Source organism: Phalacrocorax aristotelis, chromosome 5 (genome assembly GCF_949628215.1).
Source record: "Phalacrocorax aristotelis chromosome 5, bGulAri2.1, whole genome shotgun sequence".
NCBI classification, from domain to species: Eukaryota; Metazoa; Chordata; class Aves; order Suliformes; family Phalacrocoracidae; genus Phalacrocorax; species Phalacrocorax aristotelis.
The window spans coordinates 65,545,813-65,573,548 of record NC_134280.1 but is presented as its reverse complement, the minus strand read 5'-3'; the positions used below and the strand labels follow the sequence as shown (position 1 = coordinate 65,573,548).

The following is a 27,736-nucleotide window of genomic DNA, read 5'->3' as shown; positions in this document are numbered from 1 at the left end:
TTCAAAAGCAGGCATTGTTTTAAAAAGCCTCACTCTCCAAGCGCTGTGTTTAACATGCTCCATGCCAAAGTTGCACGTTTTTTGTTTTGGTTGGAGCTACAAGTGTTTTGTCTTTGTAAACAGAGATCTGAAGACTGGCTGTCAAAAATAGGTTAGAAATAGCATTAGCCACTTCTGAAAAATACTGGCCATGTCTCAGTTTGTTTATCTATTAATTCAGTGCAATAGCTGAGCACGGGATAACCTTTAATCCCTTTAATTTGAAAAATGCTAACACACAATGTAAGTTGTCAAGTGATTTGAAAGGATGTTGTTTGGGGGGAAAAACGGGGCGGGGGAAGTGTGAATGTACTGAACTTGAATGTGTCCTACATGGTGTAGCAGTTTTTGAGGCCTAGAGTTCTTCATAAATTAGCCCTTTGCCAATGTACATGTTATCAGAGAGGTTGAAAAACCGTGTATTTCCTGTAAATTTTTCAGCTGCAAGATTCCGTCTAAATTAATTTTTTGTATTAGTTCTAAATGATGGTGTTAATGATTGATATATTTTTTACATGTTTACTAATGTATGTAGCACTCTATTATTGCACAAAGGTGCAATACAGAAAGTATAAATTCTTCGCACTGTTTTGTTTTAAAATATGTAATACTTTGTAAAGACTAGTAATTTATTTGCATATTTCCAAAAGGTTTGGGGTGGAGCCTCCAGGATTAATAAAGTTGGAAAAAGAGATTGAACAAGAAGAAACACTTTCGGCCCCCCTTCCGTCTCCTTCACCGTCACCAACAAAGTCTCCTGGGAAAAAGAGCACGGGGAAGCTGTTGGATGATGCTGTAAGTTGTGGGAGGAAGCTGCTTCCTATCTGACCCATTCGGGTATGCACGCACTTGCAAAGCACACAGAAGCCCGAGTTTAATATCTGACTGTATTTTAAAGATTTGCAGACTGATAGAGTTAATTTATTTCTGACCACAATTATTTATGCTTGAAGTTTGGAAAAAATGTCACACTGTGTAGGAGATCTGCAGTTTAGGCTGGCTTCGGTTTTAGGGCCAAGTTCCCTTGTTATTGCTCCGTTTTCTTTTTCCGTTGACTGCTTTTTCATCAACTCCCACTTGGTGTTTTGTCTGAGAAAGGACTGAGTCAGGAATGGGAGATTTGGCCCATACTGACTTGTACAGATTGTGAACAAGCACTTCTAAGTTATCTCAGCCTAGTTTTTATGCTGCTGTTCTGCATGTTTATCATGTGGTAAAAAAAGCAAACATTTTTTTCCTCGTTGTTAGAAAGAAAGCATCTTGCTTTGAATTTCATTAAACTCTGCACTATACTGCAGTGTTCATTTCTCTGTTGCAAACCCTGGAGGGGTTCATTTGAAACAGCTGGAATCAGATGAAAAGGACACATTTTGAGACCATGAAGAGGTTAAACTCGAAAAGTACAAATATATTCTATAAAAAGAAGCAGTTACTATAGTAACCGCTATATTACAAGGTAGATGTGCCACCTGGGAGTTACAAAGCACTTCTTGAAAAATCTGTGTGCCACTTTTTTGTTACAAAGAGCAGATGGAATATAATGTTCGTTCATTTTATTGAAATACTTTGTGGTATTTGATGCAAATAATTACATTTAACATTTTTTTACACTTTGTATTTCTTCCTTAATTTTGCGAAAGCACTCATGTTTCAGCAGAGCTGAGAAAGAACAGTTACATGTAGGAGGGTGGTGACTGCGTATCTTGTAGGAACAGAACAGAGAGTATGAAGGTTGTCTCCAACCACCTCCTTTAATTTAGAAAGCAGTAGGGATAGAAACAGAATGGAATTCGTCCAGCTAGATTCCTGACCTGCACTGCCCCAGACACTCGCACCATAAAATAGCAGCAGTGCTCATATAGTCCAGGCACAAAATAAAATAGGATGTAATTCTTCCCTCTGCTTCCTTATTTGATTTCCAAATTCCACTCAATAATACTTTTGTGTCCTTTGGGGTAGTAAGGTAATGGAAGCCTCAACAGCAGGACAAGCAGTGAAGGTCTAACTATCCTCTGTTTTACACTGGTATAAATCTGTTGGTGTTCATTCTCCACAGGCCTAAGATGGCTCTATTTTGCTTGCACAGTTCAAAATAACCTTGAACCCGTTAGGTTTGGCTCCTCTGGGTTTTTGCTTGCTTAGATGAACCCTGGTAGTTGCAGCTATTAAGGCAGAGTTCACGCTATCAATGTTAAGCTTCGAATTTCAGGAGTGTCTCCAGAGGGCTGGAGACTGCCACAGGATATTATGTGAGAAATCCCTGGTTATCAGGCAGCGTTCAGAGGGCCGTTACCAGATAGTCCTCTTGCACAATCCCAGTCTTGGTACCGCTTTCCAGGAGATACAGGACTGAACCTTTCGTGGCCTCAGCAACCTGCACTTGGATTTAAGTCATCGACCACTGACTTCATATAAGTTATTCCTGTCGTACATTGACTGACTAAATAGTTTGATTCTCCAGAAATGGAGGCTAACACTCACCCATTTGTCGATAAAAATCACTGGAATAATTATTCTTAAAATAATTCAGTTATTGTATGTTCAAACTGAGGACAACTCATCTGAGACTTGAGAAACACTTTGTAAAATACACGCAGAGTTCCTCTGCTAAGTGTTATTTTAAAAATATTTTTTTTTCTAAGAAAAGTCATGCACTGACTTAAAAAAAACAGCTAAGTATAATTATAAAAAATTATTCCACAAAATAATAGTTATCTAAATAACAACACTGGGCAATTCCAGAAATAATGAGAAAGCCTTTAAATTGATCAACAGAGCTAGTTTCAAAAGCACTTTTGCTCCGCAATCTAGTATGGAGACAATAACTGGTTAATTTCTTTCTCGTTTATTTAACATATTCTAACTTTATTCTAAAAGCAGATCTGAATAACACTTGTACTTCAGAAGCCTTCTCTGTTCATGCATTGAAGATAATCAAAACACCTATCAGAGTGCCATAGCTTTGCCCAGTTGTTTTGGTTTTTTTGGTTTGTGTTTTTTATGTTTGGGTTTTTTTTCTGAGACAGCTTAAGACTTTAATTTGTTAGCTCTTCTGGGAATAGTCTTTCCCAGACCTCAGACTGCTTTTGCAGGCCTTGGTTTGCAAACTGGATTTGAAAAGGTCTTTGGAATGTTATTTGAAGTGGACAAAACCTCTAGGAAGTTCCTCTGGCACTTTGCACTGTTTAACACTGACACACTAGGTCAGCGTTCATCCAAGAAAACCACAATATATGAAAATGCTGTGCTTGTTATCGCTGTTCCTGTGCAGCAGTGAGATTTGAATGTCAAATAAGAGTTTCTCAACCCGATCTGCTCTTTTGGCATTGATGGCTGTGCTACTTTCAGATCACTGAAGAGTACAAACTATACTTTTACTAAACATTAATACCTTTGGTAGCACATGCAAGGCCAAGTTTTCACAAGAGGCTGGAGCCAAGCTGATGCAGCTGTTAAAAAGCAGGAAAGTAGTTTTCATCTGTATTTTCTCTGGCCTTATTGTTGGCAGTGATCACGCAGAGTACTCTTGAGGCCCCTTTCAGTTACCCTTGATTGCACTAATGCCCTGAGGTGGAGATCATCAAAGGGTACTTAGCAATACTGGGACACATTTTAGCATGGATTTGGGATTATGTCACAGTATCCTCTGCATACTTTTTTCAAGGTGTAAGTGCACTATTTAAAAGTGCCAAACGAAGGTATTGGACAGGGCCTTTTATTGATAAGCAAGATGCTTCTGTATTTATTATATTTATTTAGAAGGGAAAATACATCATTATGACATCTTCATTTTGCCTGTCAGCTATATTGGCACTTTGACAGTTGAGCTGAATCACCATAAAATACTGAGAACACATCTACAAAAGTTTGGTGCCGAACACAAATTAACAAACTCTTTGACCTTGGTTAAACAGTGCAACTTTTATGTTGAACTCTGTGACGCTCATTTCTCTTTTTACCTCATCACAGCTGTAAAATCATACTAGATATTGGAAAGACTGTAGTCTGGGATTAGAGAAATATTAAGAAAATGAAGACAAAACTAAGAAAATATAATCAGCGAAGACTTAGCTTAGCGATACCACGTTATTGCAAATGTTGTCTTGAGTGTTTCGCTACACGTACCGTTTTAAACTGTTTCTATTAATAGCTTCTGTGGTTTTCAGGTTAAACACATTTCTGAAGATCCACCTTGTAAATGCCCTAATAAATTCTGTGTGGAGCGTCTTTCACAAGGAAGATACAGAGTTGGAGAGAAGATCCTCTTTATTAGGGTAAAGGTTTTATTTTTTATTTTGTAGTGAATTGCTAGTACCTGCTACCTTCCACTTTGCAAACGATATCACTGATGAGCAGGAGAAAATATTTTCTTATTAACCAGCACTGACTCATTTTTACGATGCTGTTGGGTAACAGGTAAACTACAGTGGGTTAACTGACTCGAGGAATTATTAGCATGTGATAGATCCTTCTAACATTTGGGCATTGAATTTGCTCTGTCTTTGATCAATGGCAACCAAAAGTCTTCACAAAAGGAGATGATGGATTCCTCTCGGTTTGGTTTGAAACATCTATTTCATTGAAATGGCCATTCTCCCGCTTTGCTTTGACTGATAGTATTTGACAGGTGAGGAAAAAGATCAAAGACTTCATGATCATTGAATTCCAAGTGATGACTAAGGCATATTGCTAAAGTAGGGTGAGCAAAACAATGTCTGTAGTACTTCATTTGATTAACAGGTATTTCCAAACCCAGTGTTATATTTCAGACTTCATATGTAGTATATTAACTCCCATAGGACAAAGTTAATCATTAATATAAATATTTGCTAGCGTTAGCATCTGGCTGAATACACTATGCAAACTTAATTTTGATCCTCTTAATCTTCTCTATATAGGCTTATGGTAATAATAATGAAAATATGCTAATCATTTTATGCTGTAGTAGTAGGTTAAGAATCTGATTCATGCTATGCTTTCCATTTTCTTCTCTACGTGTACAATCCTTGAGTAACGACTTGACGAAATGATAGCTCTTGCTCTCCAGTAACTGTTATTCCTATTTTGCTGAAGGCACGCAACTGTGGCCTGATAAAACTGAGGATTTAGTGCTTGTGATTACAAAAGAAGTCAGAGGGACTCCTTCCCATCTGTAGCAGTCAAGTTCCTAGTTCAGCAAAACACCAGAGTGCTTGCTCTGTCATAAACTTATGCTTAACTTACAGTGAAGTCAAATTTAGATAAGGATTTAGGTTTTCTCATGTGTATAAAGCTGAGAACATGTTTAAGTACTGTGCTGAGTAGGGATTGAGAACTCCCAATTAATTCAGTAATAGCTCAGAAAGAAGAAGAAATACAGGATTTGTCACAGATAGTTTGAGATTTAACACACTAGTATAAAGGATTAATAGCTTTTCTGTTTCATGGCCAGTGAGACTTTTCTTAATTCTACAGTGTTTTTAGGGACTAGCTTTATTACTGGCTTTAAACGACTTTGAAGAAGGTAATGTTCATTAACCAAAGATCCCAGTAATCTGGCACTGTTTAACTCTTATGTTTTCTTCCTTTTGATTTTAATTTCAAATAACAATATCAATGTATTTTTAATCTTCCAGTTTTGATAAACTAAGGTTTTCTGCCAGAATGGTGAGTGTCAAATTCCTGTTTGCTGGCTTTTTTATTGTGCAATCTAGTCCAAGTCAGATTTTGTTCCAAGTTTGCAAACAAAACACCCTTTTCATATCACGCTACTGCATTCCAAGTTGAATTGTGCCAAAAAATAATGGTAATATAGATTAGACATTAAACTGCAGTAATGGAGATCATTCCTACAACACTGATATCAATGGAAACTTGCCATGAACTTCAGCGGGAGCAAGCCCATATTCCTAGGTTTTAAAAGTCAGTTGTCTTTTGGTTTTGGTTAGTTTGAATCTCATTTTGGAACGCTTCACTGGATCACAGTAAGTTTTTACTCTTCCGTCTCTATGTTCTTATTGTGTACATAAATAGATTTGTTAGCCTTTCTCTGGAATCCTTTGGACGCTTGTGAAAAACTACATTCGAGATGCATAGGTGACTTTTATTTTTGTTGATGTTTGGCACCCGATGTGATGCTGCTGAGTTAGTTCCTCCGATATTGCATGTTCTTTAGACAGCGTGACACAGCCAGATGTGTGCCACTTGTTTATAACCCAACGTGTTCCAGCTGAATTGAGATTGAAGGTTTCATTGTTTTAAGTTGTTCTTAGCATACCCATTACTGTCTCTATTAGCGTTCTCCAGTAACCTGTATAGGATATAAACCCTGTATAGTTTCAGTGATGCTACAAGCATGCCATGCAATAAAACATCACAAAAGCTAAGTTTAAAGTGGAGTTAGCACCTATTAATTCATGGTTAAGATTACTTTTTTCATTAATTATTTAATAATATCATATCCGTAACAAAACTTTTATTTTATTTTATTTTATTTTATTTTATTTTAGTTCTCTTAAAAAAAAAAAAAAAAAAAAGAAGAAAAAGTATCCAAGTCCCTCTTTTTCTTAATTTATATTTATATATGAAACAAGTGAAAAAGGAACGGCCAAAAAAACCCAAAACCAAACCTGGCAGAACATAGGATTCATGCAAAATATACATGTGTCAATCTAAAGTAATTTCAAGGAAAAAACCTTTGGAATATGTAGCAAAACATGAGGGGGCCATTCTTCAAAAATTCTCTTGCATCGTAGTAACTTCTTAAGGTAATTCCATTAAAATTACTTGAATAAAGTTGTGGGGGTGTTTTTGTTTTGTTTTTTGAACATGGAAGAAAGTTTAATTTGAGATGGAAATAAGCCATGGAAATCATGAAAATCCATTAAAACATTAAGACACTTATTAGTCAAAAATTAGTGTCACAAAAGTAGTTCTTTATGCATGAAGTAGTTCTGTAATGCATAAACTGAACAAGAATACCATAACGCTGTGGTGGCTTAGATGCTAAAAATTTATTTTCAGTAAAAATTTATCTGCTTGTGAGTTCTTCTTCCTCCCTGCCATATAGGAATGAAAAAGCCTAAATTCCGCATACACAAAAATGATGGAAGATATGTCTTACAATAATGGGTTTTGTTTATAACTTGAAGTAAATTAAATGACTAGCTTATTTAAAACTGAAACACTGGTTTCGAATTAGTGTGATCTCTATATGCGTGCCATACACAATCAGTTATCTGCCTGTTCACTCTTAGATTCTACTGCTACGCCATCAGGTGGTTTAGGGAATAAGCCTTAATCTTTGAAAGTAGAACTGAATTAATAAGCCTGTCTTTAAAAATAAAGAATGACAAGTCATGAAAACTTAACTTGCACAAATGCATGTTTTATAACTTGAAAAAAAGGGTCACAGATTTTGAAGTGCTTAGTTCTTGCAGAAGGCAGTAAAGGAGTTATTCAGGTTAGGAGAGATTTTTATAGTAAGAAGTAGAAGTCAGCCAGGCCGTAAAAAAAAATGTAATTCTTTTTAACAATTTCAGTGGCAAATATTCTTATTTCAAGTTATCTTGCATTTATTACATTGTATATGTGTAAGGATGTACACCTTCCACATACTAGCAAGCTTCTCTCAGAAAGCTCTGTCCTGTCAGCCCATACCCATAACGTTCAAATTTGCTGGGTTCTGCGCAATGGCAAAATCATTTCATTGTGCAACTGGAGTCACATTAGATGATATAATGGGTCCTGGCCTTAAAGTCTATAGGTGTTCTCTACCTTGCAGACAGGATGACGAGCATGTGATTGCTCTCACGCTTTTTGACCTTGTATTTTTAGTTATTAATATCACTTAGCATTATTTTGTTGTAATAATAATAAAATGTTTGTTTAATACTAGCTTCCTCTAAATCGCAGGAAATGCAAGGCATGATTTGCCTGCTCTAGCACCTGTGTAGAAACTTTATTTTGGGATTAATTATCAAAGTGTGTGTGTGTATGTCTGTGTAATATAGGTGTGTGTATATCCATAAAATCACTCTGTGGATGGCCTGGTGTATGGCATTGCCTCTTCCTGGTGAGAAAAATGTACTCGTGAACAAATACGGAAGCACGCTTTACTCCAAACCCTCCAAGCAGGGAAGATATACCATCTAAGAACTAGAAATAAGTAAAAATGGAAAGCAGATCGATGATGCAGTTCTCAAGACTCAAATGTCTTGTTCTGCTTTACCAATCCAAATGCATAAGTCATTCTCATAGCCCTTGCTTGGTGTGCTTCTCTCTTTTGGTTTTTCTTCAGCGTCGTTCACCTGACTTTTATTGTCTTCCTTATTCAAAAGATTTTAACAGTTGTTTTGCTTTTCCAAGGCCCATCCGCTTCTAGTCTACAAAATAGTTTACCTTTTTAGCACTGAAATTCCTTCCCCAGAGCTTTATCCATATCAAACACCTTTCAGACATGTTTAAAATGTCAAAAACATAGGCAGATCAGGAGTTTTAACTGAACTAACTCCAAAGGAGATGTAGCAGGATGCCTGGGAGTCGTCTTGCGAGTGAGTTCTGAAAACACATCTTGAGCCACAGAACAGTGACAGTCATTCACCTCTTTATTGGTCTTCTGATCTCAGTCTTCTCATGCTTCTAGACAAACATACTAATTCTCAGTGCTAGACTGCAAAAGACCCAGGGAGAAAGGCACACCTAAACTCCAGGCCCAATTTAGGTACCAGATGGAAGGCTTTTTTCTGGCAGTGGGTGGCCGGACACCTTTACTATGAGCCAATTCCTCTCCAACTGCTTTACGCTCACAGAATAGTTGCACATTTCAGTCTTACTTTTGCTAGTGAAGGTGGAAGTCTTCTCAAGTTTCTTGGGTTTTTTTTCTTTTTTTAAATCCTTAAAGGACTGGTGACAGTCAATCCACAAGACTGAAAAGCTCTTGGACACAAACGGTGATACTGAACGTGTGTCAGTGGGGTGACTGCAGTCCAGTGCTGCCTATAGGACAGGCGGTCAGGAGATCTGTCGTCGTCTTTACTCTCCCATTAATCTGTTGAGTGACATTAGGCAGGCCCCTGCCCTCCCCCAACTTAAGTTACAGCTTGCTTGTTCTCATAGTTACACTTTCTCCTGCTTCTCCCTTTTTTTTTTTCCTTTATTTTTTATCCCTTCCTGCCTTGAGCCTCTCGTACTCCGGCCTAGCAGCCATGAAGGAGCAGGCTCCCTGGACCTCTCTGTGTTTGCGCTGCACTGGATGATGCCGTGTTTACAGTGAACCCAAGAGCTGCTACAGTTCCACTCTCTGGTTCTGTGAGGAAGACGTAGACATTTCTAGTTAAATGGTTGACAGGCTTTCACTGAGGGTTAGTCAAACCCATTAAATAGTAAAAATGAAATAATTCTGTTCCCCCCCTCTGGAATTAATTTCCTATTTTTTTTTCCTCAACATGCTGCTTTTGCCTGGCCATTCATGTTAATTTAGTGTCTAGAACTTGCATGCGTTGGGGATAGTTTGGAATACATCTTGTGAGCAAAAATGCTTTAAAGCATTCATTGTAAAGTTCTTTACAAAAAAGCTGTGTAAGTCAAATTCTTAGCTGCTAATTTACTGGAAAAGTGATGGAGTTACTCCTTTTTACTTTCACTCAGATGGTATTCTTCTTAGTCTTGATTGAAAATGTTTTGACAGAATGTATCTCCAATGCAATACTCTGATTCAGTGGAGCTGACAGGCTGTGTAATGGCTTAGCAGTTGTTCTCACTAGCTTAGACCCGATTGCCTTAGAGAACTCCTTCTGGGGATGATTAAATACTGGGTTGTCTGTAATTCCCAGTGTCTCCCTCTGTGCGATAATGCTCAATGAGAACTCCACTTGGATGTTTGAAAAATCTTTAGCAAATTACATTGTGCTTCTCTAAGATGTAATGCATCTTCAAGAAGCGTCAGTAATTCCCTGCCGAGGTATTTATAATTTGGGATGCTGGGGTCAAACAATGTAAGTTTCCCTGTGTTCAGTGGAAAGAGAAATCTCCCTCAGGAGGTGGCTCAGAACAGTGGGCCAGGGTAGGGTATTCTGATGCTATACGTGTAATACTTTTAGAAGTACCACCCAAATATTCAACTGACTTCCTTAGCGATGGGATTCAGGCTTAGGAAGCCTTTAGTGTGTGCTCTTAATGCAGCCGGTGCCTGCAAGAGCTGAAAGATAGCAAAGCAAGACCTGCCTGGGTGCCAGAGTTTCCTCTCTGGCAGGGCTGTGCCAGGGTAAAATCGCCCTGCGCACCAGTAGCAGCGGTGTTTTCTGTGCAGTAACTAATTATACAAAAAATTTCTCAATACTTTAAAGGTAAAGAAGATGAATAACAAAGGTAGGTAACTATGTTATGTATTATAGATCTTACTATTTCAGGATTTTTTTTCCCCTAGAATGCTGAAATTATATAACTCCCCTCCTGTTTGCCTCCCTCCCCCCTTTTATTTTTTTCTGCTTTTCTGGCTCCTTTTATATGAAAGGTACTGGATCAGCATCTGCATATCTAAGAGCACAGATAGACTGCTAATCCACTCCACCATTACTCTACAGACAAGAATTTGCAAAATGGAAAAGCCTTGATATTTTTTTGTTGAGAGTCACAGACTGGGTCCCGTAACATTTATACTGAAAATGTTAATAGGGGGAAGTATCTCCTCTTTGTTCAGTTATCTTCTTGTTGTGTTTCTGTTTCATAGAGTAATAATTTCATAAGAATCCATTTAACATGTGATAGACATTTATGCGTTTTACGTTAACGATGAGACACCAGTTAATGCTGGCACTTGCTAGTTTGGAACTAGCAAGCCTGACGTATTAGAACTGGAGATGCAGCTATTTGTGGTGTTGCTGTGTGAGAAGGCTAGCACTGAGTATTTAAGCTTCCTTGATGCAGTGAAGAGGTCTTGCATGACGGTAACGTGAATAATATTTAACACAGTCAAGGTAAGCACATCTATTTTTTATAGAACAACGTTGCAATATTTTATGGGTGAATTAAATTAATATTTTTCACTGTATCTTTAGATAATTAGTATACAATGCTAATTAAAAAGAAAAAAAAAATCCCTGGTTCCTTGAGTTTGATATGCTTCGTTTACAGTATAGCTTTACACTATATGCATAACTCATGCTATCATTTAGAGAAATGGCAATAAATGAGGTTTAGGTGGTGGCATCAGTAAACTGAAGTTTCTGCAGTGTTCATCAGAGATTCTCCTTGAACATGTAGGATTAAGGCATAAAAGTTCACTGATTGTCTCCTGCAGTATACTTTAGCTTTAGGGTAACATTCTTTAAGAACTTGTAGCTTACATGGGGATTTCCAGCTGGGCTTCTTATCTTGGCTTGGGAATGACGGTTCTACATAGTACTGAACTGGCCATGATTTAACAAAAACGGTGTGTAGGCTTTTAAAATATTTAATACCATGTGGTTTGGCATTTCTGTTCCTGAAATAACAGGAAAAAGTTTAATGGTGTTTTTAAAAAAGTGTTTTGTTTCTTTGTCATTCTCTGATCAGTGTGAAACCAATTTTTTTTTCCTCCTGTTGCATCCAGTTACACTTTGCATGCATTCATGCTCTTCACTGAAAACTATTTATAACTATTTTATAAATGTCACAATCCTTATGACGTTTAGAATTTTATTTTGAAGTTAAGCTCCATCAGACCTCTGTGGCAACATGCAGAAGATGCGTGTAAAGTACTTTTTACCATAAATGAAGGCAGCAAGATTTCATCCCATGTGTTTATTGATGTTTGTCCCGTTCTGCCTTTTAATTCTTCTAATTCAGTAGAAAAGTAGTTGAATGCTCTATTTCCCAGTCCTCTCCATCACATTGAAATACAGACCTTTGTATTTTAATGAGACTATTCATGACTTGAATACCAATGAATTTAGCAACCAGTCTATTCAACTAAGATGTGTTTCCGTAGCAGAAGTTGTGAGATGCCCACTCTTCCTAGAGAGACTGGGGGGAAGTTGTGGTTTTATTTTTGGTTTTTGTTCTCTTCAAAACTGAATATTGTTTTTAGAATCTGAGGGCTGGATTCATCTCACCTCGGTTTGACGCCTACAGGGTTCTTTTTAGTGAAGAGGAAAGCACAGTTCCTCTCTATTTCTTTTTTGTTGATTAGCTGGATTGTTAATCGACTTACAGAAGTACATGGCATTTCATATTATCTCTTAGATTAAAAATTTTACTAAGTCAACTGTCCATTTGAGATATTCTTTGTCCTAAATGAAATTATGAGGAAATGTTTTTACATTGATTTCTTAAGATTCTATCTCAAGATGTTGTGTTTCACCTTTAAAAAAAAACCCAAACCAAAACCCTTCAGAAAACAACCAAAACCCAACCACAACAAAGAACTTCAGCTGCATCTGTGTGAGTCAATAGGAATTGATATCTCTTTCAAAAACAAAAAAAGTATCAAGAATAATTTTTTCCAGTGGAGAACGGATAAAACAATGAGAGATTTATCTGTAACAGTTATGTCCTTGAATTATTTATTAACCTGTCTAGGAGCCCAAGACTATGAAAGAGTCATGACAATTTAGTGTGTCTGTCTTATATATGCAATAGTGTAGAAACAATACTGAACAATGCTTTTTAAGTGCAGATTTTTAGATTTTATGTAACTACAATGTAATACATTTTCCTTTGGAATGTAACTTGCTGTTAATAATTTAGCACGGTGTTAATAGCTAATTTTATTTCATTTTAAACTAAAGTCAAAAAACTGGTTAGTAAATGTTGCTTGGAGAGAGAGGAGAAAAGGAAAGATGCTTTAAGGTTATGTGCACTCAAATTTCATTGTATCTATTGTTCTATGATGGCAGCTTGCTCGTTCAAGCAGTTTGTGCTGAACATATATAAAATGTGGTTTATGTACAAAATACATTAAGATTAAAATATAAATTTTACTAGTTCTTCAGAGGTGACTGTCAGACCCTAGACTAGACTGTATCAGTTACTGTCTCCGCTTCTTCAAAGCGTGACCACTTTGTATGTCACGAATGGAAATAGTTGCAGCAAATGACTGCTGCAGTTCACACGGGACCAAAATTATGCTTCCATGGCTTTCATTAATTACTACATGAATGCCACAGAAGGTGACGACTTAAGGAGGCAGATGTGAGTTGGCACACAAACACTGCAGTCGGTGGTAGCCCACAAAAGCCAAGGCATAAAACTTCTGGCTTCTCCAAATGTGGCATTTGGAGTTAAAACTGGATGTGAAGATCTGTTACAATATATGCCCAGTGCCATTATTTTTCCTTTTCTGAAAAGAGCATTGTTTTCTTTGCATAAATCCAGAAGTGATTTCTTGTGATTGTCCTGTAGTAATGAACTATTGCATTGAGGGAGATCTGTGTACGAAAACGAATTTTCCCTGTGTGTTGGCTTAAAAAATGGTGAATGCACAAATTTCTACAACTTTTTTTTTTTAAACCAGGTGTTTTTTTAATCAGCTTGTTTTGCAAATCTCATTGAGACCTTATACTTTTTAAATGATATTGTCCATGTTTTAATGGAAGTGTAGGAGCATCTCTTCTGGTCTTTTTTTTGTCATTAATTTTTGAAACTCAGAGCAAAACAAGACGAATCTGTTGCGGTAAGGAAGTATTAAATACAGCAAACATTTCCTTTGGCAAAGATTAGTAAACACGGGAGATCCCAGGCTCACCTATTTACCCGAAGGGTATTTTCCCAAAAACAGCAACTATTAAGCTGAAGACCAGATATAGATTATTCCTCAAGTCGTAAATCAGCATCAGTTGATTCAAACTGCTTTGCTGTGTGCTGTCGTGCCTTGTTTTCAACTTACCTTATGTTGTTTGTTTGTTTCTTTTTTTTAAAAAAAGAAGCATACCAGATCATTAAAATTATAGTATTTTACCAAGGTAGCATTTCAGTCATGGCCACAGATGCCAAAACACTTTAGTCATTATTAACACTCCATTCAGATAAACACATGCTGAAATCAGAACTGAGCATTTTAAGTTCTGCTGTCAAATGTATGTCTTTTGCCTACCCAACTAGATGCGACCCTATTTGCACTTTTAAAAAGTTGATAGAGAGCTGGAACCACTGCCCTAAACGTGCCATTTAATGTTAGTTATTGGGTTGTGATTGCTTTTGTAAGCAATGCTGAAATAACATTAAGTATTTTTTTAATTTGCATTGAGATCTTCTTTCAAACTCTACCCAATACGGCATAGGGAAAAGGAACTGCTTCCTCTGCTGTATTTACTCCCTAAAGCCTTTGGCAGTCTGGCTTTTCTCATATCATCTTAAACGTGATCATCTTAACTTCACATGAACATTATTGTACTTAAGAGTAATTATTTGTTCATAAGGAGATGTGTTTATAACTCTTTGTCAAGTGCGTAGCTACAATAAATTCCTGTCTTATTTGAAGGAAGACTTAACAATCTCAAAGACTTTCTAAATATAAAGGAAGTGGGTTTGTGCCTCAGTCCCAGTTTTACACGTGTGTAAGACAGGAGTACCTGTGCTTTGTATAAAAGTGGTTTCTACCTCAGCCGTCTTCTGCCCCAGCAGCCCGCAATTAGAAACTCAGGGAAAGGAAAGGTTTCAGATTTTCCTTTTTTCTCTTGGATGAGATGGGGGTATAATACTTGATGTCCACACAGCTGGATTTCAGCCCTGATCCCAGACACAGTTCGGAATCTTGCCATTAGAGCAACGATGTATTTAGATAAGTGGGCTTGATGCAAATAGTTCTGGTGTGGCAGGGAGGCCCACAGACATGGCATGTGGCTGGGGCATTTCAGCTTAGCAGCCGACAGCTTCCTGGTTCACTTCAACTAGTGTTATTTCACATGGAACATACTAATAGACCACTTAAAGATGACCCAGCAAAGCCACAAAATGAGTCTCTTATTTATTTTAAAAAAAAACACAACTGACATATATTTTTAACACTTTGATACCATTTTGCTCTAACACATTGCTTTCCATGGAAGACATTTGAGCACAACTGAACTGATATGGTATATGGTAGCGCTTCAGGTTCCAACATCTCTCCTTGTTTCCTTCAAGGGAACACGCTGAAAAAAGTTGAAATTGTAGCACTCTTTTTACAGCTCAGGCTTCTCTTTCATTATTAGACCTGGGAAACATTTTGCCATTAGTTAGCCTGTTACTCAACCAGTGTCGTGGTTCAGCCTCAGCTGGCAACTGAACACCACGCAGCCGCTCGCTCACATCCCCCCCCCACCCCTGTGGGATGGGGAAGAGAATCGGACGAGCAAAAGAACTTGTGGGTTGAGATAAGCACAGTTTAATGATTACAATAAAATGATAATGATAAATGATTATGATAATAATGACAATAATGTTAATATAATAAAAGGGAAAAGGAAGGGAAAGGGAAAACAGGAAAAAAACCACGGAAACACAAACGATACAACGGCTCACCACCCACCGACCGACGCTGCCGGTCCCCGAGCCGCGATTGCTCCCTCCCTCCCCCGGCCAGCCCCTCCCAGGTAACGTACTGGGCATGACGTTACATGATATGGAATATCCCTTTGGTCAGTTTGAATCCGCTCTCTTAGCTGTGCCCCCTCCCCTCCCAGCTTCTTGTGCACCCAGCAGAGCATGGGAGGCTAGACATGTCCTTGACTAGTATAAGCGCTACCCAGCAACAGCCTAAACATCGTGTGTTATCTCAACGGGTTTTTTTTCCGTGCTAATTTCAAAGCACAGCGCTATACCAGCTAGAGTGAAGAAAATTAACTCTATCCCAGCTGAAACCATGACAACCAGTTAAACTAATACAGCACACTTAGTTTCAAATACTGTAGTTGACCATAATATTTGAATATTGTTTTGAAAAGTAAACTGAATTCTTTTAACTGCCTGATAGGATTTTAACATTTCTAACCTAAAAAGTTTCCCAGTCAAAGATTTCCTAGGTTTATTTTGCTGCCACTTACTTTTTATTATCTGATCATCAGGACAGTGACCTGTATTGTTTCATTTCTTTATCTGTCTTCACTGTATTGGACAAGATTATTATTTTTCTTTTAAACACTGACCAAAAGCAGCCAATATTTCTGTGGAACCTGACTGCCTGCTGAGGACCTGATTCAGAATGCTTCCAACCGTATTACCCTTTTAGAGAGTCTTGCAAAACTACTGAGGTTTTCATATTCTGTTTCCTGGTTTTGGGTTGGGTCCCATCCTTCATGTATTTAAACCTTACTTTAAATCTTAGTGAAAGGGTCATGGAGAGTAGTGCTTGGATGAAGCTAACCCTTTCAGATTGCACACACGACTGAAAGGAATCACTTGGTTCCCCAGAAACTCAAAAGTCAGGTGGAGGATAGGTTGGCCGGAGTCCACAACAGTGTCTTTCACAATGACTTTAATTGTTATTTCCTTGTTATCATTCAAGGTTAGTAAGCGCTTCTCAACACACTAAGATGGATATTGCTGAGATCCCACAGTGTTATGATGTAAGGACCAGCAGGCAGCTGAACTGAAATTGAAAGAAAGGAATAACACATTTAAAAGTTTTACAACTTCAGCATAGGTCAGTAAAATTCAATATCAAAAGCGTGGAAAAAGTGAGTCCATAAAAGATTCTTACATGGGGGAAAAAGTAGAACCCAGCATAAATCCATCAGGATTATCGGTGTTTCTGGTCTAATACTCTGCTAGGTGGCTGAAATTTGTGAAGGAAGTAGGGAAGGTAATATGCAACTGGAATGTTTTAGTTAGGCATATGTAAACGTAAAGTGATCAAAAGTAACTCCCATTTTCCCTTTTTGTTACTATAAATGATTTGAACAGTTTTGTTTTGCTTTTTACACGGTTTGTTTTCTCTTCTGGGAAAAATTTTCAGTGTGGAAACCAAAGCAGATATTCACTAAACTTGTTGTGAAACTCTCGTTAAATGTCAGTGGATTTTTCTAACCAAACATTGATTAGGCCATTTTTAATTGGTTAATCTAATTACGCTGTGTATGAGAAAGCGTAGCAAAAATTAGAAAGTGCAACGTGTTGACTTTGGGTTGCCTAAGTGTTCTGGCTGGTGCGGCAGCCAGTTCCGTGCCAACAGGTTATAATTTCCACATGATTAGAAGAGTGTCCATTTTCTGTGTTCCATCAAATGTGTTTCCAGTCTGTTCCCTGTTCAAATGCACACACAAAAAAAAAAGTGGTAAAGGCCAATGACATCTGCAAGTGGGAAGTAAAATGAATACCTTAAAGTAAACTCCAAGCCAGTTTACAACTTGAGCTAAACGCTCCCCCCCGCCCCCAGACACACACATCCACAGCCCCCGATGTCAGGGCATAGGTACTGTTATGATTTTTTCTCTGTATGTATGTAAAACACAGATATCTGTTACAAAGAACATAAGGATAATCCTGGCTGGCCTGAAGAACCTTCTTTACAAAAAGTATGTGTTTTCAGTATCAATATTCTGTTGTGTTAAGGTCTAGAACTACAGTGGCTTTCAGAATTCTGTGTAAAACCTTCTAACCAGTGTCACATAAATCAGGGAAAATGACAGGCTGGCCTTTTAGTTAAACCAGGTTTTCAGAAATGACTCTGCTGTTTGTGCTAATTTCTTGGTTCATGTTACTTAACTACTTCCCCGTGATTTACTGAGGGGCAAGAGGGAGAAGGAGTCATTTGGCGTTTCATAAGGGTACAAAGAACCCTGTTTCTGTTTCCTTCCCTCCTCCCTGCCCCACTCTCTCAAAGTATATATATTAGCAAGCCAAAGAATTATATCATGGCGCTTTCATGCTGAAAGTGTACATTGTTCTCGAGTCTCCCTCCTTCTCTTTAGTCTGCTTTGGTAGAGTGGTGGTTTTTTTTTTTTTGTTGTTTAAATTACATATAGTATATGCAAAAGATGCTATAGAAAGTGCTACATAAAACAGCTCTGAGCATAAGCCCTGATTTTGAAGGAGTCAATGAAAGCCTGGTCTGCATGTACAGGTAATGGTGTTCCATTATCTTGTAGATTCAGGTATATTGGCGCTAATTTGCTTGGGGTTACTGTCTCACTGGCCTAATTTTAGAACACATTTTCCAACTAAGGAAAAGTAATAGCAAAGGGGGGGTGGGTTGGTGGGTTGGTTGTGATTTTTTTTTTTTTTTTTTTTTTTAAAATCAGATACTGTAATTTAAGTATTCAGTCTTGACCTAGCCCTGACCTAACCTGAGGAGTTAAGTTGGTTCTCAGTGCTTTGAAAAAGCCCATCAGTACAAAAAAGCTAGTAAGGATAAATAAGCTGCCAGTGGGTTAGGAGCACCTGAATATGAATAGAACAGTAGGGGAAGGACCTTTTTTTAAATGTGCTAAGCATCCAGATCCCTTCTTTCAGCTAGCAAAAAGCATTGCAAAATGTCCTTAACGCACTATCTAGGCTTGTGATACTGCCTTTTTAACTCCTCTGCCTTTTCTCTGCTGTGGTTTCAATTTTGTCCAAAAAGCTGGCCTGAGGGTTAAGCCAGATGAGATGCCTTCAAGCTCAAAGCTTTTTAGTGTGCAATATGGTGTCTGTGGTATGAAATCTTTGCTGTAGGAAATGTGGAGATCAAGCGTTTGATCCAGGTCTGGCAACGTATCCGTATCTATATAAAAGGTTGGTCAATGTATTCTTCTGTAAAGCCAGGAGTCTGGCTGCATTTGGCTTACAGCCATCAGTTAATTTTTTGCAGATTCTAGTGAATATTAATATATTGCCATTTAATACTTCAGGATTGTTACATAATACCCCCATTTCACTAATAGTGAAGTAAAGACTCCTACACAAAAGTAAGACTATAATGAGAGATAATGCTGACATGAAAAGAGAAATCACTACATTTTTACACTGTCATCTTCACAAGAGGAATTCATTCGTGCTTCTTGGCTGTTAAAAATTCATAGTACCTGCTTAGGAGATATTTTGAGCAGAAGATAATGTGGGAAGAATTTCTCAGAACCCGTGCTTAGCATTAGCAGTGCTGGTCTAAGGGGAAGGTCTCTGTAGCTTTGTCTCTGTCTAGGGCTACTGCTTGGGGTTACCTATGGCCATGTAAGGAGTTAAAACCAACAGTCATCCTGACAATTTTCAAGATTAACCACTTTGAAGATTAACCTAATAACAAAACCTGCTTTAAAAGCTAAGTCTTTTTAGAATGAAAGCTAAAATTAGCTTAATAGATTCTCCAGCCTGAAGAAGCTTTGTTTTACAACACGTGATTCTTTGGCTTTAGTCATAATACAGAAGTGGAAAAAAACGTTATGAAAATATTTTATGAACCAGTTGACCTACCACCCAAATACATATGTTTGCACTTAGGAATTCTCGTCTGCTTTATACACCATGTTACCTGGCCACAGGGTACTTGTGTGTTTTGTGAGAGGTGTGCGTGTGTACACCTACACATGGGTCTGTACAAACACACACGTGCCACGCTTCTATTACTGAAACCAAAGGCCTCTGACCAAGTTTCATATGATGTCAGCTTAAAATGTGGTAGTATCCAGCTGATGTGTTGATTTACTGAGCAACGACTAGACTTCAGATTAAAGCGTAAGGCAGACGCTGGCCTGGAATTGCATGTCAGACTGCCGCTTCGCTTCCCGTGTGCACGCTTATACGTGCTCCCAGGTATAATTCCTGCGTCAGCTGGGTGGTTCTGTGTTTCCGTTCTGTGCTGTACTTTGGTGGTAGCTGTATGGCCAGTTGTGAACTTTGTAAGATAAAGGATGAGAAGATGAGTTCAAATCCAGAAATATTTTCCTGCATTTTCGTGGTGCTTAAAATTTGCCACAGCTCCAGTGTTTACCACTGATTTTCAGTTGTTTCTCCCATCTTCCAAGCTTAGATATTTTCATTCTGAGAAATAGCTCATTACCTGTCCTGGCGACATACTCGCTGCCCTAACTGCTCCACAGAAAGCCTATGGCTTCAAGCCAGTTCAGGCTAGCTGACCTTCCTGTACACATAAGGTGGTCACCTAAATGCACTGACTGACCTGAGTGTGGCCCCTCCTCTTGGTGGCATCTAACCCTGCCAGATTCCCACTGTGAAGAGCAGGTTGTGAAACTGCATGTTTTAATTTCTTTTTTTTTTTCTCTCCTTCGCTTCAATATGTGTTTTTTAAATATTTTTTCAGTATTCAAGGACAGTGGCATTCAGTATGCTTTGTTTGCCACATTGGGCTTATCTGGGTGTTTGTTAGACACCCAGGGTGAATTAAAAGGGAAAACTGTGCCTGTTTTAAGTGTGAGAAGGGAACGTTGATTAAATCGTCTTTGTTTTGACCCTGAATTGGAAATATTTATGTCTATGTGCTACTTTCTAATCTAGTCAAACTGTTTTGCAGAATAAGTACACCATAGTGAAAAGACTCAGTTAAAACAGTGTATGGTGAGAGACACTGTGAAGACCAAGGTCAGTGCAAAAGGATTCCGTAGGAATTAATCTGCCCAGTGCCAGCTAGGAGACTGATTTGTCACAAACAATACTCTTGAAGTAAGACCTGATTTTTTTCATAAGATAGGTACATGCCACCAGGATCTGCTCGTCATGCAGTTGCAGTGGATTTCTTTGCAGGACTCTGGGCATGAAGATTTTCGCCTTTAGTATCTAATGTGAAAGGACGCACTCGTTCACTTCTGCTGTTTCAGTTTAATATATTGCATTTGTATAATTTCAGTATGTGATTTCAAGCCAAGAATTGTCATTCTTTGTGCTTAGATTATATATATATATATATATATGTATATTCATAATTATTCATTGTGGATGGATTAAAGGACCATAATAAGGCTTTACGGGTTTAGCACCCCTGTAGATTCAACTGAGATTTTTAGGAACTGCAACAGTAGTTCCTTCTCGGCAGCTCTATGTTTAAATTATGAAATAGATGTAATTTTGGGCACACATGGTTTCTTGAATGTTCAGATTGAGTATGCAGCTAGAGGTGTCGTGGCTTCTCTTCTGTGGAAACCTGAAAGTGAGAGAGAGATAAGGTTTTTTTTAAAAAAAAAGTCTTGCTTTGTCATGGATGAAGATGTGGCCAGGTCACACCACACAGACGTGGGCCACAGGAGGTGCTTTCTACCCCACAGTTCAGATGTAGCAGCAGCAATGAAGGAGGGAGAATATTTGAGAAGGCATTTCACCCAAGAATGTTTCCAAAGCTTTTCAGGCTTTGCTAGAGCACCACCTGATCACCCTAACAGAAAAAAAGAAAAAGACAAAAAAGCCCCAAACAAACCATAAAACCAAACACAAAAAACCCCACCCCAAAAACCCCACACATGATCGTGCAGATAAATGTCATCGCCAGGCATGGTCATTCTGTAAACGTTCATTAAATTTTCTGTTGGAGCAGTATCAAAGTAAAATCTGTTATACTGGCAGTAAGCAAAAAGCACTTCTCTGAAGGAAATTAAATCTAAGGATGTAGTATTGCATACTGGGTTTGTCTAAAGCTAGTTCTTCCTTGTGTTAGAAAGACTTCTTTTTTTAAAAAAAAAAAGTTTTCCATAGTTCCTGCTACTGAAATAATGGTTAAGAAGCATCCATGCAATAGAAATGCTGTTTCTGTCCCTGTCTCGTGTGTACCTGCTCTATCTCCTGCAACGTAGGATTAAATGGTATAAAATTTGTGCTTCCGAGTAAGTGAAAACTGGTTTGTGTACTCTAAGGCAAGAGAGTCACATAGAGTATAGTTATTCACAAACTAGCAGTGAGGAAAACACCTTTGCCAGGAGAGTCGGTTCTAAATCAGAAACAAGTTTACATATTAAAAGGAAAAGGATAGAAACTCCAGGCTACTCTGTTACAGTAATCAGTGCCTTTTTGGCAACTAGCACATTTTCCCATTCCAAGATCTTTGCCAGAACCTAAAAAGATCTTTCTTCTGGTATTTGCGGAAAGATATAAAACTGATGAGTGCAAAGAGATCCAAGGTACTAGAATATATACAACAGGGGATTTCCATGTGACTAAATCTAAGTGCCGTCAGGTTACAGCTGGCAGCTATCAAAACTAAACTAAGTTACTAATACTAACTTGAAATAATTCGTTCCTGTGTCAGGAGAGTTATCAGAGTCCTAGAATTATTAAATATCCCAAAGAAAAAGAGAGCTACATGAAAAATCCATGTGCTCTCTTAAGTCTGATTTCTTCTACCCTTGACCCCATCGGTCCTTTATCTTAACTTTCACACCAAGGAAGTGGCTTTTTTTGGTAGCACTCACAGCATTTAAATGGATTTCAGGGCTTGGCACCTGGTCAGCTGCTCACGAGTGTCATGAAAATACAGTGCAGTAAACTGTCCTAGAACGCATTCCAAAGATACACTTGGAATTCTGCAGAACAAAAGTGATAGTATTACCATGATTTTTTCCTGGATCCGTCCTCTGGAAAAGTGAGGATTAGGCACAAAGTTAATATCAGATGTGCTGTCAAAGTAGGGCCGAGGAGAACAAAAACATCAGGTTTTATATTTTTCTCTTTTATCACACAAATTTACCAAACTTGGTAAATCTTGGCAGTTTCATGTCCATGTCAAAATGCATTGTCTTCCGTCAAAACAATTTAAAAAATCAACGTTACACATCAAACTAGATAAGACTGTGATTTCAGCTGAATTACACTTTGGGCTAAATTGTTTTAAAAGAAATGCCTGATTAAAAAAAAAAAACCACAAACCTCAGATGATTCATGTGTGTACAGTTTAGAACATTAGAAAGATTTGTTAATGTTCCTGAGAACTGAAATCACTGTAGTTTGTATGTTCAGTATTGACGGAGTGATAGTATAAGACTATATATGGGGTGCTGGTAAGGGGATCAAAAAATGGGAGTAAAGACTGACAAAGTAATAACGTGCATGAAATGAAATAGTCAACTTCAATACATAAAATTCATATATTTTGTAAGCTGAAATGCATGATCCTTCATTTCTCTACAACACTATAATTTCAGAGTAAACCTATTTTAGGTTCAAATGCATTGGAAAATTGATTCAAGATGACTGCGAGTGCTAATCTGATCCCAGAAAGAAAGGAAAAAGATGGAGCAAGAAACGTTGGTAATATCATTGGTAAAAACGTTGAAATGTCGTGCAGCCATGTTGTCATGTGCTAACTGGAGCTTAGGCTACCCTCATCAGTGCAATTAAATCGCCTCTGATTTGCATTTGGATGACTCTTTTTAGAAGTATCAGGAGTAAATCTGTCCACTTGACATGCTAGTTTAAATTCTCCAGCCATTTGCACTCTTCTCCAGTTGTTGTACCCAGTATGCAATCTCCAGTATACTCTGACCAAATTTGGCCCAAAGACTTCCATGCAAGCTGTGGTCACTTGAGCTATGGTGGATTTGAATTTAGATAATATCATATAGATTGCACTTGACTGCATTTGGCTCTATAGCCAAATTTTTGGATCTGTAGTCAAGACTGATGATTGCAGTCTCGGATAAATAATTTCTGGTCTGTAATATCTTCATTTCATTCAAAGTTGTTATTCAGATTGTTTTCACAGTTTTTTAACACGTTAGTATAGCTTTGGTTTGTTACTCACAATGTTGCTTTCATAGATTTGCAGTGACATAATTTCATTCCAACGCTGTAACATCATACCCCATAGTAGACTCACACTGACATCATTTTGAAAACTTTGAGAGGATGCTTTGTACTATTTAAAGGAAATTAAGCCGAAGTGTAAACATTATTGAAATTACGCTACCCTCATTCTCCCCTCATTACCCCAGTGTAAATTAGAAGACGTTTTAATGAAACGCATGGGGCAAAATACATTTATTTCAGGCCTGATCATCTAAAAGCATACTCTTTAGTCTTAATTCAAGCAAGATCTGATAAAATAATCTGTCTCTAGATACTTTCCAAATGTAATTTTCTTGGTTACGCATGTAGGTCTGTTGATTTAAAAAACAGGGGATGGAGGTAGGAGGCAGTTTCCAAATCTCTGCATCTTACTTTAGGGCATCTGTGACTATTTTCATAATTATGGGGTTGCCCTAAACTGTTCACATACAAGACTCTGGAAAACAAATCTTGAAATTTTTCTGTTGTCTATTAGATCTTATCTAAAAGCACATGGATTAAGGTTTCCAGCATAACCAGGAATCACAGACCAGAAGGAATCTGAAGCACTCTATAGGCAACCAACCAGTATCTTGAGCTACTTCTGCTTTGCACAGGCTTTCTGAAGTATCTTAGAGAATCCTGACAGTTCTTGTGATTAAAATCAGACAGCGATGGTTGCAGGAATGTTATCTGAATACTGCCAGCACACAGACATTTTTATTATAAGCCCTTTATCTCTGTTATAGGTGCTAGTAACCAAAAGATTCTTCTTTGAGATAATTTTCCCACAAAAGCCATAGCTGAGCCACTTGCAGTGATAGGTCAAAGCAAGCAGTTACACTGTGGGATGGGGTTGGCAGTGTACTCACTGCTTGGGATCTTAGGTTTCTTACACAATGTTTGTTCCCTTATTGTGTTATTTAATTCCAATTTACATGAAACTAAAAATTTTTTGTATTCAGACTGTAGCACATAAGTGAAGGCATGTTGTAGTCAAATTCCAGCTCAATTTCTTTTCAGACAACGGTGAGAACATCGTGTTGCTAAAAGAGATAAAGGTCAAATTTTTTTGTGAATTGACATTAGACTGAGACCACAGGATAATTATAATGCAGAGACTTGCTGGCACTCAGGACTAAGGTGGAGAAAGCGTGTAAAAAGGGGTGAAATAAAATACAGAAATGATGCATTTTTCAAAAACAACTGCTGTACAAGTGAAAAAGCCTGTATAAACCTGGACTGAAATGAATCAAAAGTAGTTGTTAGCGTAAGTGTATAATACACTGATATTCAGTGTAATTAACTATTGTTAAATAGCAGTTGTTAATCACTATCTGTTCACCAGACACATGACAAATAATAGAGAAAATACAGACATATGCATGTCACAGAATGATGACCTTTAATCTTACGTGCTGGTCAGGTCATGTTTTTTCCTTTACCGTGCTCTGCCTACAGGGTTTATGAATCTAGGAAGGCATTTTTCAAAAGAGAAAAAGGACACCTAGTTGAATGGAGCTGTAGAGGTGGAAGTGTATAAATTTGGAAAAAATAAGGAGAGAAAAAGCCTTTTTTTAACTGTTCTGCCCATTGTTTGTCCTTTTGTCCATGTACCTTTCCGTACGTACGTGACGTACCCCTGATGAGGCCAGAGTGGCGTTGGTCTGGAGCCCAGGGTTCCTTACGGCTTACGATAAGTAGTGAGGGTGTAAGGTGCTTAGTGCAGTGTGGTGCTTGCCTACAGCTCGTCAAGGGAAGGAGGTGGAGTCTGGAGTGGTGGAAACACTCCTACCAGAGAGAGCATGAGTGGGAGGAGATGGCATTACAGCTCCTGCTGTGCTAACCATGGGGGAAGCAGTCGGAGGCGAAGCCTTCACTCCACGGTCCAGAACTTTCTGGAAAAGAGACAGACTATAAGATCTGTTTCAGTACATTGGGAATTAGTTTACACCTCCATAGAGCTAGATTATGCTACATAGATTTTGGGGCAAATCAACCGAGTTACTTTTAGGGTGTGAGTTAGCAGCATGTCAACTACCCTTCAACAAGTGTTCACATGCAGTCTTTCACCTTAAGGTAAAAGTTAAGCTGTAGTCCCTACTGTGCTGGTACTAAAATTATATTGCACCTATTTGAGGAATATTAGATACATTCTGTAGGCTCAGGATACCAGAGTTAGGAGACTGGGGTGAGAACAGGTCCCTGTTTTCTCCTCCTTGTTATTTTGGAGTACTGGATTGCCATGGGGCACTTGTAAAGAGAAGCCTCGCACCCTTCGCTGTTTCTGTCTTTGTTCCTTTGTGCTTCCATTCTTTGGCAGGTTTTAATTTTTCCTTACCTATAATGCAGAGAGCAGATATCCCTAAAGCTTGTGGGTTGTGGAAAGTGAAGGAAAAAAACCATCCTGTAGAGGAATGATGGAGTAAAAATGGATGGATTAAATTATTGAAATGTAACCCACCCTTAAACATGGTAAACGTACCTCAGTGGTGTTTACTAATTCCTGTTGCTACTACAAGAGATTTTTGTAAGCAATATCCTCAGGGTAGCCACATTTTAATAAGTCTTTTTCACAGAGAATAGCATAAAGGAATAGTTTTCTTCTAACAGACCTTATTGTTAAACATATTTAACGGTAAGACTAGACAATAACATGTAACCTTTCGAATTAGCCAGAATAAAGGCCCAGTGAATTTCTTTACATCTCTATTCTAGGATCACTAAGCAACCAAGGACAAATGGCTTTATGTCTGTCCGGTATATTGTATTGCTTTTAAAAGCTTTTTAAAAGAACATTAGTTCTTTAGCACAGGAATAAATGGATTGTAAGCATATTACAGCTCCTCTTGAATCATTTCTGGGTTTTGGTACATGCTCTCCCCAGGCCGGTGTACTCACACGGCTGGGGCCTCCCCAGTTTTAAATTTCTCACTTTAATTAAACTTCATCGTGTTGGTGGTGTTCTTTTGAGTTTGTTCACTGATTTCTTTTTTTTCTTAATTTTTATTTTATTTTTTGATATGCTGCAGTCCCAGTGAGGTAGGGGTTTAGTGCACATTGAAACTGTGCGGTATAGTTGCTGCATCTTTGGGCATGAGTAGGCAGCCAGGTGATAATAAGCACAGACCAGTTTCATCTGCAAGCCCTCAGTGAGGAGTCATGATAATGCATGTGTTAGTCTTAAAAACTGCTTTTAATTCCAATCATTGCTATGCTCTGACTGTTTTACATCAGTGATTGGAAACTGTACTTTTTAATAGTGATGTTTTATCCACATATATTCAAAGATCCTACCTCTGAATGGCCGGCAAGCCAGTACACAGAAGAAATGGAAAAAATAAGTCTTGTTATGCCCAGCCTAGAGACTTAAAGTATAGAATTACAGTATATTTGCTTGCTGAAGGTCATGCAAAAAGTATGTCTTAGAGCTTATAATTAAACCTACATCTCATAAATTTGAGGAAGTGAAATGGTATTATAGTCATTGTATATTATTTACTCCTATGGGTTGGATCAGACACTCCAGCACTCTGCAAGTCCTGAGAGTAATGCCGTGAAGCAGTAGAAAGTCTGAGTAATAAAGGCATTATTGAACTTTTCATCAAAAAATTTCTGCACTTGAAAATGTGCAGGTTATTCTGAGAATGTCCAGAAAAATACAAATCTTACTGGCATTCTTTTCTTGGGGCCCTCGCTGAAAAGTGCTTTATAGGGCTTTTGTTTGAGTGTTAGTTGTTGCTTTCCTGGAAAAAGATGTAATGAAATAATTTCCTATGTAAATTCCAAAGGCCATGTCATCTCAATATAGCACAGATTGACAGCAATACAGAGATGATGCTAGATGCTGCAGAGGACATTATGGTTGCGAGAACTTCCCTCGGTACAGCCGCAAGCTTTTCACGGTGCGTGTCTAAGCCCAGATGCAGCAGGACATGTTGCTATCAGCTTCAAGTTCAGTATAACAGTTCTTCTGTGGTGAGTGTTACTTGTGACGTAATTCAGCGTATGGAAATTAAATATGTGGATACAGAAAGAGAGAAATCATCTCTTTCAAAAATCTCTTCAAGCTAAAAGTAAG

The 27,736-nt window shown here is 38.1% G+C and overlaps 1 protein-coding gene across 6 annotated transcripts in view; it reads left to right on the top strand.

The window, feature by feature from the left end:
• Window positions 1-27,736, top strand: part of GAS2 (growth arrest specific 2) — a 99,111-nt gene that overhangs the window by 53,334 nt on the left and 18,041 nt on the right. For all 6 annotated transcript variants that reach the window (XM_075094956.1, XM_075094957.1, XM_075094960.1 and 3 more), the window contains exons 6-7: window positions 690-834; window positions 4,206-4,313. In XM_075094956.1, the coding sequence (XP_074951057.1) occupies window positions 690-834; window positions 4,206-4,313 (253 nt within the window). The remainder of the gene's footprint in view (window positions 1-689; window positions 835-4,205; window positions 4,314-27,736) is intronic.